Source organism: Scyliorhinus canicula, chromosome 5 (genome assembly GCF_902713615.1).
Source record: "Scyliorhinus canicula chromosome 5, sScyCan1.1, whole genome shotgun sequence".
NCBI classification, from domain to species: Eukaryota; Metazoa; Chordata; class Chondrichthyes; order Carcharhiniformes; family Scyliorhinidae; genus Scyliorhinus; species Scyliorhinus canicula.
In genome coordinates this window covers 95,315,385-95,328,284 of record NC_052150.1, presented here as the reverse complement: position 1 = coordinate 95,328,284, position 12,900 = coordinate 95,315,385, and the positions used below count along the sequence as shown (strand labels likewise).

The window sequence follows — 12,900 nt, the reverse complement described above, 5'->3', positions numbered from 1 at the left end:
GGGGGGGTTTATCTGGCCCCGGGGGGTGCCCCCACGGTGGCCTGGCCTGCAATTGGGGCCCACTGATCCGCGGGCGGGCCTGTGCCGTGGGGGCACTCTTTTCTTACGCGCCGGCCGCGTCAGCCTCCGCGTAGATGAACCCCCCTTGCACATGCGCGGGGATAACATCAGCAGCCGCTGACACTCCTGCGCATGCGAGGAACTGCGCCGGCCAGCGGAGTTCCTTCAGCCCCGGCTGGCGTGGCGCCAAAGGCCTTCCACGCCGGCCGACAGGGCGCAAACCACTCTAACACCGGAGTGGTTCACGCCACTCCGTCCCACCGGGACACCCCACCCCGCTGGGTACCGGAGAATCCCACCCCATGTTCTCTTAGAAAGGTGTCAGAAGTTTGTCCAATGCCAAGTGAATTACATTTTTGTAATTCCCAAACATTCCTGACGTTGTACACTTGCCTGTTAAACTGACAACAGAGATCTGTGAAACCAATTGACTTGAGGTTATTTAATCCTTACACATTTCACCCATTGCACACTTGAGGTGCAGATACATTTACATTATTTTACAGTACCTCACCCAGAGTTATATTGGTTGAGTAAGAACATTTACTTCCCACCGGCCGTGTGTTCAAGGTATGAAATACTGTAGGTGGAAATTAAAGAATTGTTTTTAGTGAGGCGGGGGTGGGGGGAGTGTGTGGGTAGATAGAAATCCAATATCATTTGCAATCAGCTTGTATCGATGTTGATGACCCAGGTATTCATTTCAATGAAGGAAACTGCGGGGGGCAGGAAAACAATGGAAAATAGTGACAGAAGGCAAAGTCCAAATGGATAACCAAATTCCATGGCAATTTTTGTCGCCATGAAACCACAATGTATTAGATGACCTGATTATATATCAGTTTTTAACTTTCAGACTTCTATGCCTGCTAGTTCTGCTATGTCTTTAAGTACTCTATCGGCTAATCCCTTGTGTACATTTGACAGATTTTTTGCTCGCTTTACTTCCATGAAATTATCTTTAGCATTCGATAAACATCGTGTCTGCTCTTGGTAGGAATCATTCACATGCTTCACCATTTCAAGATGCTTATCTTCAGCCTGTAGCATTGAGTTGATCATCTCCTGGAGTTTAGTGTCAGCTGCTATAATTGATTTTGTGGAAACACACAGTTTCTTTGTATACTGCTGTGCAAGCAGGAGTTGCCTTGGGATTGATTGTTTGGGCTGCACAGAAAGAGAGAAATTGTAGCCCTGCATGTCTAGCTTGATTGTAAAATCACCTGAAGAAAATGAAGAATAAAAAGCACTGAATCCTTTCATAATTAAGGCCTTTAATGTTTTTAACGTCAAAAATGTAAAATGGACAGTAAGCATCAACACATTTCTCGGCACCCACTTCACTGCCCTACCAACATGTTCCGGAAACAGAGTGAGTTATAGAGTCATAGAGATTTACAGCTTGGAAACAAGCCCTTCGGCCCAGTTTTTAACCACTAAGCTAGTCCTGATTGGCCGCATTTCACCCATATACCTTGTTCTCTTTGTGTACTATGGTAATAAATTAATCAGTGTACGGCAGAACATCTAGTTCAAGGCCAAGGGCTGGATTCTCCGTCCCGCCGCGCCATATTTCTGGTTCAGCAGGCCGGCGGGATGCTCCATTTCGCCGGCTGGTCAATGGGGTTTTCCATTGTGGAGCAGCCCCACACCGTCGGGAAGCCCCCGGGCTGCCGGCAAAATGAAGCATACCGACAGTGGAGAAACCAGCCCCAGTTATTTCATGTTGAATAAACTGTGGGTACACTAAACGATTGCTAACCAAACTGTGGAGCTTCTAACCATGCTACTAACAACACCTGTAACTGGTTTTGTCCAGTTCCAGTGTCCTGTTCCTCTTGCATAACACCAAGTGGTTGGAGGCCGTATATCCTTGTTATATATACTGTTCTCTACACTGTTATATGCACTGTTACTGCACAACATTACATCCCCTTTCCTTGAGAATTTAAAACATACTGCACATCATTCCTGTAAACAATACACATGAAATGAGTAACACTGTACTTTACTGCACTTTGATCAAGTGCAATGTGTCCAAGTTTGCAGACGACACTAAGATGAGTGGTAAAGCAAAAAGTGCAGAGGATACTGGAAGTCTTCAGAGGGATTTGGATCGCTTAAGTGAATGGGCTAGGGTCTGGCAGATGGAATACAATGATGACATATGTGAGGTTATCCATTTTAGTCGGAATAACAGAAAAAGGGATTATTATTTAAATGATAAAATATTAAAACATGCTGCTGTGCAGAGAGACCTGGGTGTCCTCGTGCATGAGTCGCAAAAAGTTGGTTTACAGGTGCAACAGGTGATTAAGAAGGCAAATGGAGTTTTGTTCTTCATTGCTAGAGGGATGGAATTTAAGACTAGGGAGGTTATGCTGCGTTACTGAGGCCACATCTGGAGTTTTATGTTCAGTTTTGGTCTCCTTACTTGAGAAGGTACGCACTGGCGCTGGAGGGTGTGCAGAGGAGATTCACTAGGTTAATCCCAGAGTTGAGGGGGTTGGATTACAAACAGAGGCTGAGTAGACTGGGACTGTACTCGTTGGAATTTAGAAGAATGCGGGAGGTGTAGACAGAATCAATGTGCGGGTGGCAAGCTTATGTGATGCGATGGGCTGAGTTCACCACACTCCGGAGTTTCTTGCAATCTTGGGCCGAGCAGTTGCCATATCAAGCTGCGATGCAGCCAGATAGGATGCTTTCTATGGCACATCTGTTGAAGTTTGTGTGAGTCAATGCAGACATGCCGAATTATTTTAACTTCCGTAGGAAGTAGAGATGTTGTTGGGTTTTCTTGACTGTTGCATCAATGTGAGTGGACCAAGACAGACTGTTGGTGATGGTGACCCCCAGGACCTTAAAACTATCGACCATCTGCACTTTGGAGCCATTGATGCAGATGGGGATGTGTGTCATGCTACGCTTCCTGAAATTGATTATTTGTTCCTTGGTCTTTCCGACGTGTAGAGAGAGGTTGTTTTCGGTACACCATAACCAAGTGATTTATCTCCCTTCTGTGGTCTGATTCTTTGTTGTTTGAGATACGACCCACCACAGTCATATCATCCGCAAACTTATAGAATGAGTTGGAGTTAAATCTTGCGCACAGTTGTGTTTGTATAGGGAGTACAGTAGAGTCCTTCTGTTTTTGCCTCTGAGATTCCAGCTTACATCTTAACTTTTTGTTTTGCCTTGTCTTTGTGTGGAATGGCAATGTGGTATGTAGCTTGCGATTCATCAGTAACTCTGCAGGTGACAAACCACAGCTTAAAGGTGAAGTTCTATAACTTAGTAGACCTAGATACGGATCAGTTTTGCTGTCCATATCCTTTTTTAATAGCTGCTTTATTATTTGAACTCCCTTTTCCGCTTTAACATTCGATTGTGGTATAATGGACACAAAGTATTGTGTTCAAAATCATATTGTATCGCAAACTCTTGCCATTCTTGTAATAGAAAAATGGACCATTATCAATCACCACAGTTTTAGGTATGCCATGTCTTGCAAACATTGATTTTGTATGCATTATCGTACAACTTGCTGAGGAGCTTAACAGAAGGGCTATTTGTGGAAAATTTGAATAATAGTCAATGACCATCTGATATTCCTTGCCACTGAAGTGGAATAAATTAATTCCAACTTTTTGGCAAGGAACTGATGGTATTTCAGCTATGTTCATTGATTCTTTCGCTTGCCGGGACTGATACTTTTGACACGTTTCACATTTCTCTATCATGTTTTGTATATCCTTGTTTATACCAGGCCACTACACAGTATCTCTGGCTCTTTGTTTGCACTTCTCAATCCCGAGGTGACCTTCATGAATGAGTTTTAGCATGTCGTTGTGTAGAGACAGTGGAATCACAATTTTTTCTTGACTTAATAGTAGCCCATTTACTACTTATTGAGCCTTAGCCCATTCCGCCTGATGCTTTGTAAGACCTTGATCAGTCTGTCATTGTGTTCCTCTAAGGTGGAACCCCATACGATAATGTCACGACAGAGACCTGGACCCTCTCAAAGCCCTCAATGATATGTTCCATAGCTCTGTGGAATATCTCGGTCGCAGATATAATGCCAAAGGCCATGCGAAGAAAGCAACATCTGCCAAAAGGAGTATTATATGTGCAGAACTTGGTACTTTCTTCATCAAGTTTGAACTGCCAGAATCCCTGCAATGCATCTAGGTTGGTAAAAAAATTTCACACCAGACATCTCGCTTGTGATCTCTTCCCTTTTTGGAATTTGATCATGCTCCCTTTCATTGCGTGAGTTCAAATCCTTGGGATCCATTCAAATCCTGAGATTGTTATTCTTCTTTTTCACACAAACCATTAAGTTGACCAAATCTGTAGGCTCTTCTATTTTCCTTATGACTCCAAGTTGTGTCATCCTGTCTAACTCTGCCTTGAGATGGTCACGCAATGGTGCTGGAACTCTTCGAGGAGCATGTACAACCAGTTGAGCATCCTCTCTTAATTGTATTTTATATATGAAAGGCAGGACACCAAAGCTCTTGAATATTTCCAGAAAGACCTGTACAATGGACTCCACTAAGCTACTATGTGTACACAGTGGACAGTCAGTGCTATAGACTCTTCACTCCAATCCCAGTGCCTCACACGCTTCATCACCCAATAATGATTCATGACCTTCAGCAACAATTGAGAACTTCAGCTTGTACACTTTGTTTTTTACTTGCATGTCTAATTCGCACGTATCCAAGGTGTTAATCTTTTTACCATTGTAATCTTTAAGTAAGACCGGCTTATTTTGAATTCTCAGCTTTAGCTGCATGGTCTTAAAATCACTTATACTGATTAGGTTTGCCTTTGCACCAGTATCTTATTTAACAGTAATTAGTGATTGATTGATAATCAAAGGTACAGTCCATTTGTCCCTTGTTACTGCTGCAATATTACTTTCAGCACTCCTTATACTTGTGGGTGGCATTTTATTTGGTATGGCTTCATTTGCCGTATCTTCATCTGACACCAGGCAAACGAAAAATGTGTCACTTAAATTAATGTCATTGATCACGTTAATCGACTGCCCTGCATTAATTATTTTGCCAAACGCTGGACATTACCTTGGTAGGTGCTTATAACCACATCATTTACATGCAATGGCTGTATACTTAGACCTTTAGAATGGCTGCTGAGACTATATTTCTTTTCTAAGTGCGTCACAACACCAATGCATTGCTTGTATTACTTGCGCCAAAATTTCTTGCAATAACGTATTAACATGTTGTTCGCTAGCATAGCAAATTTTTATGGCATCTTCTAATTGGAGCTCATTTTCTCGTATAGATACACTCGCACCTTAGTATCATGCAATCCAAAAACAATTTGATCTCTAATCATGGAGGATTTCAGAGTCGCGAAGTTGCACGTTCCTCCCGTGTCTGCGAGGGTTTCCTCTGGGTGCTCCGGTTCCTGCCACAGTCCAAAGATCTGCAGGCTAGGTGGATTGGCCATGCGAAATTGCCCTTAGTGTCCAAAAAGGTTCGGTGGGTTACTGGAATAGAATGGAAGTGTGGGTTTATATGGGGTGCTCTTTCCAAGGACCGTTGCAGACTCGGTGGGCCGAATGGCCTCCTTCTGCACTGTAAATTTTATGATTCTATGATTGTATGAATCCGGGAGGCTGGAGTTGATTCGTGCCGTGACTAACTTTTCAAAGCACTTCATAATGATGGATGTCAGAGCCTGTGAACGATCGTCATTAAGGCACGCTGCTTGGCTTTTCTTTGGTACAGGGATGATGGTCATCTTCTTGAAGCAGATAGGGACCTCAGATTATTGTAAAGAGAGGTTGAAGATGTCTGCAAGTACCCATGCCAGCTCATCTGCACAAGACCTGAATGTTTGTCCGGGTACGCCATCCGGGCCAGTGGCTTTCTGTGGGTTGACCTTCAAGAAGGCTGCTCTGACATCTGCAATGGTGAACTCAGTTACAAGTTCATCTGAGGCTTCCAGGGTGGAGGGCATGCTCTTACTGACCTCTTGCTCAAAGAGTGCATAGAATGCATTGAGCTCATCAGGGAGGGGTGCATTGGAGACGGTGATTTTACATGCCTTCATTTTGTAGCCCGTTATGCCTTGCAGACCTTGCCATAGTCGGCGGGGGTCCGTGTGGCTAGCCTGGGACTCGAGCTCGGTCCGGTACTGTCTTTTGGCATCTTTGATGGATCTCCTCAGATCATATCTGGCTTTCTTGTATAGGTCAGGGTCGCCTGACCTGAATGTCTCAGACCTAGACTTCAGCAAGCATGGATATCCCTGTTCATCCAGGGTTTCCGGTTTGGAAACATGTGGAGTAGACAAGTTGGAGTAAACGGACAAAAGATCCCTCACAGAAATTTAACCCGCAGAAGATTTTATCAACGTGAATCCAGCAATATGTGAAACCGATTATTAGATATTTGATCTAGAAATTGCACTGTATCCAGAACAGGATGCAATCCAGGTGCAGAACAAGCTACCAAAAGAGACTAGAGGAAGCGCTAGGGCAAAGTGGTTTGCCGGCCTTATTTGTATGTTACCGAGGAGCTGCAGGTGCCAGTTGTCGCCTCAGAGGCAATGTGTTGGTGCAGAGCGAGAAAAAAGATTGTCCAGCCAAGACGCTGGGCAAGGACTTAAAGGAAGCTCATGCATGTCATCAGCGCCTCCAGTTCTAATGTGGAACCAAGAGGAACACTCCTGCTTTTCTTGGTTCTACATTCAAACAAAAACAACATTTTGTACTTCTGTTTTTTGCTGGCAGCCTCCAGGTGTCCGTTTGAGAACCTCTGTTTAGACTTCTGTACACCCATGAAATCCAACTGCAGCTTGCATTCAATTGTGAACCAGTTTGGCAAAGGGTCTCACACAAGCATAAGGCACCTGATTTACACAAAGAGTGGACCTACTGTCAGTTATAGATGGGGTAACTACAGGCCAGGCTGATCAATACAGCGATAATCCACATCCAATGCAGATTGAGACGACATATCACATGCCATATTTGAACCGACATTATAAAAGCTCAAGAGTCCCAAGAAGGTAAATCCAAAAGCACTGTAATTTGGCAACAAAAGCAAAGACCGCAACTCGGCTTACAATCCAAAGGTCCTAATCAGGAATACTAAACAGCCGGTCCCAGTCCAGGCCGGCTTTTATCAGGTGATTTTTATGAGCCCCAGCTGATGGTCCTCTTGCCCACTAACGGGGGAGGTCGTATTCAATGAGTCCCACGGAGAGATCAATTGGGGTATCACCGTGGGTCTCGTGAGGGTTATTACATACATGATAATTGAATTTCTGGTCTTGATTATACCAATGTTCAGAAGGAAATAAGGATGCAATATTTCTTACATTAGAACAATGGCAACATTTAAGAAGTACTTAATTGGCTGTAAAATGCTAGAGGATCTCCTGTGGTCGTGAAAGGTGCATCTACAAATGCAAGTCTTTCTTCTTAATTTTCTGCTTGTACAATAGCATTAATACAAAGTGGTTACAATTTGAACCAATGCTACAGTAACAGCATGAGTATAACCCAAATTCTTCAGCTAAGTGGAGTGGGAATCTGGGATCCTCTAGAACTGCCAGTTTAGGCATTAGCACCTAATTTGCAGTACACACATTTAATATTAGGTGAAGCTGAAATTGCATAACACCAACAAAGTTTGTGGTGTGGCTTCATATATTATTTCAGATGAATAGGGATGGTAGGGAAGGCATCAACATATCCCATACAAATTGACAGACCTCCATTGACTTTGCAAACTCAGGATGTGATTTATCGGCCATGTCCCGTTGGAATCGAGACAGGACCCGACCGGTAGATCCCGGGCGAGGATTCCCCTGGGATTCCCGACAGTCGTTACACCTGCCGAGATCTAATGAGATCTTGTGAGATATTGCGATCTGGATCCCACCCACAATGGGAGGGACCCAGACCTGCAGAGGTAACTGAGTTTGAACTCACTTATATCTGCCAACGCCAGATTGAACTAGCTCTCGGGATCTACCAGCCTCACCAAGGAGACCCAGCCAGGCGCCATTTAGCACTGGCCCCCACAAACAGGGACCAGGTGGAACAGCACTTGGGGGAGTCTCCCAGGCGATTGGAGGCCCCCGGGTGGCTGGTATCTGGACAGGCAGGTATGCTGGCATGCTGGTGCCACCTGGACACCCTGGCAGTGCCACATGGCACTTTGCCTATGCCTGAGATCGAGCCTGGCGGTACCCTGTCTGTGTGAGGTGGGGTGCATGGGGACGTGAGGACCCCCAACAGGTGGGCTGGGGTGCTGGGGGGGTTCAAGGGTCACATCAGAGAGAGGGGGGGGGGTCAAGAGATTGGGGTGCTATTTCTCAATCTCTTCCTGCTGTGAGGAGCTCCGCTCGTTGGAGCTGAGTGGGGCCTCGGCGGAGAAATCCCTGTTGAGGCTCAAAAAAAACCCAGAGTGCTGTTATATAGCGAGGTTGTTCCTGGTGCTACAAGTGCTGGCTGGGAATGACCCTCTAATCCCACCCAGAACAAACTATGTGGTTTTTTTGGGTCAGATCGAACCCTCAAGCTTCCATACACTGTGATTGTGTCCTCAAAAGCTTTGAGGCCAATTGTATTCTCCTTGGAAGGAAGTACTACCTTGATCAAAAGGATCACAGCAAAATTTGATCCTTTTTCTTTTTTAGTTGCTGACTAACCTGGACATTTGCAGAATTCTGTTTTTATTGTAGATTTCCAACATTAATGTTTTTTCTTAAAATTCACAATTGCAATTAAATCTTCGATAAAAATTAAAATTCTGGAAATTTACGGAGGTTTCGTAGCATCTCTGGAGAGAGAAACAGAGTTAATGTTTCAGGTTGTGACTTTTCATCAGGAAAAAAATAATTAAATCCAAGGAAAGACTCAGGGCCTGCCTCAGCACTACACCCATAGTAAAATCTCTTGGCACATTGCTGTGATCAGTGAATAATCGGCAAGACCTACCTTCGGTCAGAGAACTGAAAAGAACCCGACGGAATAACAAGGCTATTAAAGTGAGCTCAACAGTGTTATAATGCGAGTTTTGCAGCCATCACTTGGGAAATTGGGCCGAGCTCACCCCCACAGCCCTTTTACAATTATTTATATTGTTCCATTTTTAGGTTTGGTGTCACACCATGCAACTCTTTGCAAGCTACTACAAAATGCATGAGAGCACAGTGTGGAGTCACAATCTCCAGATTACTCATCAACCTGTCTTTATTAAGTACTGCATGCGTGACACTTCCTGATGTCAGAGGGGAGTTCAGCAGCTTAATGTGCAAATTCCTTTGAGGTTTCTTCCACTTATCCACAACTTCATCAGACGTGCCATAGAAACTACTAGGAAAAAAGGTCATAACCAACAGATAAACAGGAGAACACCTTGAGGAAACTTGCCCCTTTAGTGTACCAACCTATATTAGCAAGGCCTGACGGGCTTCTCGCCTCTAACTGCTCGACCAGTTGCATTGACTTTTAGATGCGAGATTAACATTCTGTATGGGCATGGCCAAGTAAGAAGTGGCGAACACCTCAACACCCAATCACAGGATCAAAAATCAAAAATTTAAAAGTAGTCAAAACTACAGCACATCAGAAAGAGTTTGAGCTCTTCTGATTGAAAAGTTGAAAACTAATATGGAAATTACACTTTGGGCATAAATCTCCGGAAAGGTTTCTCAGTGTGGTAGCCAGCAGGAATTGCCGCGAGCTTCCCTGTGCTCGATCAGGCAAGGCCAGCAAAGCAATTCAACGTTAAATGCTCCACTTAACAAAGCCTCACGGGCTTCTCGCCACAAGTGAAGGCTTGCCAGCCGATTCACCGGGACCGCGCTCGCCAGACCCCTGCCAGCAAGGTCAAGCAACACATAAACTGCACTTGCTCTGCCAACCGGAGTCAGCTCGCAACAATGGCGCCTAGGAAACCAGCCCCATGATTCAGGGACACTGACGTGGGGAGTATGCTCGATGCAGTGGGGCCAGGAGTGCTGCCTGGGTTGAGGTGGCAGCAGTTGCCAGCTCGGGAAGTATGACCAGGAGGACTGGCCTCCAGCGCCGGACACCGATGCCCACCCCCACCCGTCCCCCAATGGGAGCATACACCCCACAACTCCCCTCCTTCACACCTCATCTCCCACCACTGTGAATCATGTGTGTGGCTAACACTGCCCCCTCTGTCTCTCCTCAGGAAAAGCTCTTCCATGATCGTCGGGAGAAGGCCCAGACTGGTGGTGGGGTGCCAGACATAAGAATGCTCATCTCCTACGAGAAACGGACCTGGAGGTGACTGGGGTGGCCGAGGACAGCTTGGTCAGCCAAGCGGAGGCTGGCGGACGCCGCAGAGGTAAGGAACCACCGGGCTCCATCAGGAGGATCTGTCAAACGTGAGTTGTGATTGCCTCAATAACTGAACCATCCCTCCCACTGACCACATGTCCATTCTCCCGCAGATCCTCCAGCCAACAGCCCGGCCCATCCCAGGCGGCACCCTCTCCTGATTCCCAGGAGAACACATTGGAGGAAAGCTCCGAGGATGCAATCGTGGCCGCAGAACTGCTGTCATCCCCAACCGCTACCAGCACAATTACACACATCTCAGTGGGACATGTTACGAGTCAGGCTTCTGGGGGACAATCTGGTCAGCATCACAGGTGGAGGCAGAAACCCCCCCCTCCCCCCCCCCCCCCCCCCCAGACGAGACAGCTGTTGGAGGTCTTCAGGTTCCCAGCACCCAACTGGGTCCCAGCCTGAGGCTGAGCTTGTGGTACAGAGTTACCCAGAGCTGATGGAGATAATAGGGACCAACCTGGGCATTCAGAGGGAGAGGCTAGGGATGCAGGAGATGGTGCCAGCAAAGCGTGGCACCGAGGCCAACACTGCTAGGGTTGCAACCGCAGTGGAGAGCCTGGTGCAAGACGTTGGCACCATGAGTGAAGGTGTGCAAGGCATCACGCAGTCAGTGACGGCCGTAGCCGAGAGCCTCGGCAGAATGTCCAACTCGTTGGGGGATACCACCCAGTACCAGGCCAACCTTGATGAGGTTCTGCGGGATATGTCCCTCCCTCAATTGGGCATGGCTGAGGCACTGCAGAGCATAGCCCAATCACTGAGGAGCATCGCTGAGGCCGTTGGCACTGTGGTGCAGACCATGGGCAACCGCCAGGGATAGCAGGGCCAAATGATGCAGGGCCAGGTGGGGCTCGAATCCCAGGGCCCTAAGGGCACCAATCAGGAGGAGGGGTTGGCATGGTGGAGCCGTGAGCGGTAGTTCCCCCCCCCCCCACCGGTTGCCCCCCTAGAGCACCCCTCCCCACCCTCTCATGGCGGCCCACACTGCGGAGGGTCCCACTGCCGAGAGTCCCCCATCCGCCACTGAGCACTGGGGTGGTAAGCCCCGCACCGCCGAGCTTTTTGCCTGTGAGCAAAGATGGCTACTCACCTCCTCGGCTCCCCACAGAAGCCTTTCCGCCAAGTTCAAAAGGTGTACTAATCGGCGCCAGCGTGATCACTTGCTGGGAAGGCCACTGAATGACAGGGGGCCATTGGAAATGGGGAAATTGAATGGAAGTGGGGGTTACGTGGGGATAGTTAGTTTCTCGCCATGCTACGGTGAGCAGGCCGGTTGCATTGTTAACTGTTTAGCGCCTGGTGTGGATCTCATTTTTGGCCTCTCCCACTATTCACTGGCCTCATTTTGCTTTAGCAAGAGCATAACGAGGCCAGAGAATCACACCCTCTATATATTTATACGGTATGGCCTACTTCTGATAACACTTGCACATCCAACCCCACACAGCACTTAGCCATGGCGCCAAGACCAGAGGCCCCAAGGTTTGGAGACCCGGACCTGGGCAGGCTTCTAGATTGTTCGAGGCCAGGAGCGATCTCCTGTTTCCCCGAGGGCCCCAGAGGCTAAGCCACAGGACAACAAGTGCCGCCTGGGATGAAGTGGCAATGTCGTAAGCTCGGGAAGCGTGACCAGGAGGACTGGCCTCCAGTGCTACAAGAAGGTCTATGACCTGCACACAGCCGTACACGTGAGTTGATTCCTCCCACCCCCACGTCACCGAACCCATAACCCTCCATTTGCCCCCCAACCCACGCTTCACCCATCTTCCTTCAAACCCCATCCCTTCACCCCAACCCTCCCTTCATCCCCAAAACCTACCTTCACACCACTCCCCCCTCCACTCACCAATGTGAACCACACGTGCGACTAATGATGCCCTCTCTGTGTCTCCGCAGGGGAAGCTGTCCCACAATCATCGGGAGAGGGCCAAGACTGGCAGAGAGGTGCCGAATATAAAATCTCCATGACCATCGAGGAACGGGCCCTGAAGGTTACGTGGGTGATGAGGACAGAACGGTCACCAATGCGGAGGTCGGCGCAAGCCAGAGGGGAGGATCCACTGAGCCCACCCAGAGGACATGTCACTTGTGAGTTATTGCCTTACTGACTGACCCATCCCTCCCACTGACCACATGTCCATTCTCCCGCAGGTCCTCCAGCCGATGGTGCCGGCCCAACCAGGGTGGCCTCCTCCCATGCCTCCCATGAGACCACCTGCGATGGGAGAACTCCGAGGATGCCACAGTCAATGCACCACAGTTGTCATCCCCACCGTCCACCAGTACAGAGACACACACCTCGGTGGACAATGTTAGTGGACAAGCATCTGGGGCACAATCTGGTGAGCACCACACAGTCGCTGATGTACATCAGATGGAGGCAGGAACCACCAGTCGAGACAGCAGTCGGAGGTCTGCTGGATCCCAGGTCCCAACTGGGTCCCAGCCAGATTTTGAGCCTT

At 47.7% G+C, this 12,900-nt stretch overlaps 1 protein-coding gene across 1 annotated transcript in view; it reads right to left on the bottom strand.

Annotated features, from left to right (window-relative positions):
• Window positions 1-258: 258 nt before the first annotated feature.
• si:ch73-345f18.3 overlaps window positions 259-12,900 on the bottom strand; it is a 33,029-nt gene continuing 20,387 nt past the window's right edge. The window contains exon 4 of the mRNA XM_038796408.1: window positions 259-1,283. Within this exon, the coding sequence (XP_038652336.1) occupies window positions 913-1,283 (371 nt within the window). The 3' untranslated portion in view covers window positions 259-912. The remainder of the gene's footprint in view (window positions 1,284-12,900) is intronic.